This window comes from Teleopsis dalmanni, chromosome 1, assembly GCF_002237135.1.
Source record: "Teleopsis dalmanni isolate 2A chromosome 1, ASM223713v2, whole genome shotgun sequence".
Classification (NCBI taxonomy): Eukaryota; Metazoa; Arthropoda; class Insecta; order Diptera; family Diopsidae; genus Teleopsis; species Teleopsis dalmanni.
In genome coordinates, this window is record NC_051846.1 from 57,989,130 (window position 1) to 57,990,788 (window position 1,659).

General features: G+C 30.9%; 1 protein-coding gene across 1 annotated transcript in view; it reads right to left on the reverse strand.

Moving 5' to 3' along the window:
• Positions 1-432: 432 nt before the first annotated feature.
• LOC119681966 (Ig-like and fibronectin type-III domain-containing protein 2) overlaps positions 433-1,659 on the reverse strand; it is a 3,292-nt gene continuing 2,065 nt past the window's right edge. The window contains exon 6 of the mRNA XM_038095288.1: positions 433-512. Within this exon, the coding sequence (XP_037951216.1) occupies positions 433-512 (80 nt within the window). The remainder of the gene's footprint in view (positions 513-1,659) is intronic.

Genomic DNA, 1,659 nt, shown 5'->3' on the forward strand with positions numbered 1-1,659 from the left:
AAGCCTATTTCACCATGTCGAAAATCTGATAAAAACAGTATTACGTACTACTACTACTGAAATCATATACGGGATCATAATGCTCTTAATTTGATAGTTTTGCCATTTTGCAAGGAAAAGGTTCGACTAATGGAGACTTCTAGTAAGAGAATTATTTTATTTTTTTTTATTTTTAAAAGAAACTAGAATTACATTTTAAGATATTCATTTATTTGAAATGAAATGGAGCACAAATGTTATACTCGTAGTGAAGTGAAACATTCAAAAATTAGGGTTTGGAATTTGAATTTCTTTTTTTTATTTTCAGTAAAAAAAGATTCTAATTTATTTCAAGCCTTAGTGATCATCAGTTAGGGTATCATTCGTTTGTAAATAAAAAATCAGAATTTCAAATGAGTCTTCTACTTCATTCTTAGAAGACTAATGAACAATTTACTCCACCGTATCCCCAGTTTCCGTTGCGCTTAGAATCCAATCCACTAATTCAGGGTTATAATGCTCAATAATATTATCTGTAGGAATGCTTGATGTACAAATTATGTATAATCGTTAATATAATCGTTAAGAGGAGCATTGGAAGTTATTTTATTTACTAATTTAGGGCTATAATGCTCAATAACATAATCTGTAGGAAAGCTTGATGTAGAAATTATATATAATCGTCAATATAATCGTTAAGAGGAGCATTGGAAGTTATTTTATTTACTTTAAATCACTGCCATCGACTGGCATTTGCACAAAGAAGCAACATAAGAAAGAAAAAATTAAAAACTTAGTTTGGAAAAAAAGACTTTCTCTAACACCAAAACAGATTCATACTTAAAACATACTTAAAAAAATTTGACTTATAGAATGCACTTTCCCGCATTCGTATCGGAACGGACAAAATTTTTGTTCGAGTTATAGAGAAATTCGAGTTATGGAAGCAGAATTGTATGTAATTTACTCTCTAAAACCTTGGTGCACTGTTTTTGGTTCGAGTTATAGAGAAATTCGAGTTATTGAAGTTCGAGTTTTGAAAGTTTGATTGTATACATATTATTATATTGTTACGTTATCGCCTGTAATGCGTGTTCGTCCGAATCACAAGATTTTGTACAGTGAAAGAAACTTCTTGACTTGAGAATCTATATACTTTACTTCATCAGTAGTATTAAAATTCTAGTATTTTATTTGGAGCAGTTTACCGAAACACCATACAACTATAGACATAATCAAATTATATCTCAATTATTCCATTGCTGCCATTATTAAATTCGTAATAATATTATTATGTTGAAGCTCTTTGAGCCAGTGCACTTGAGCACTTTTACTCTTTCTTAACTCGAGGTATTTTCAAAACCCCTTTTTACACCTTGACTGGATTATTGTTTATCACTTCATCAGACTAAGCAATAATTGACCTTAGAACTGCACACCTCCCCGAGGAGCTTGTAACCAATCTGAGATTTGATAACGCGGTGTTGGTAAGTCTGTCAGTTTTCGCAAATAATTTCAGGGCTCTATCCTTTATATATTTTTTGATGGGATCAATCTTGAGGTCCCTGAGGATGGTAATTTGAAAAGTTTTCTCAGAGCCTGACTTTGTGTTGTGACGAGTTTTAGAATCTCGTCACAAACAAACAACAAGAAAATAAAATAAACAAAAAAAAAAAAAAA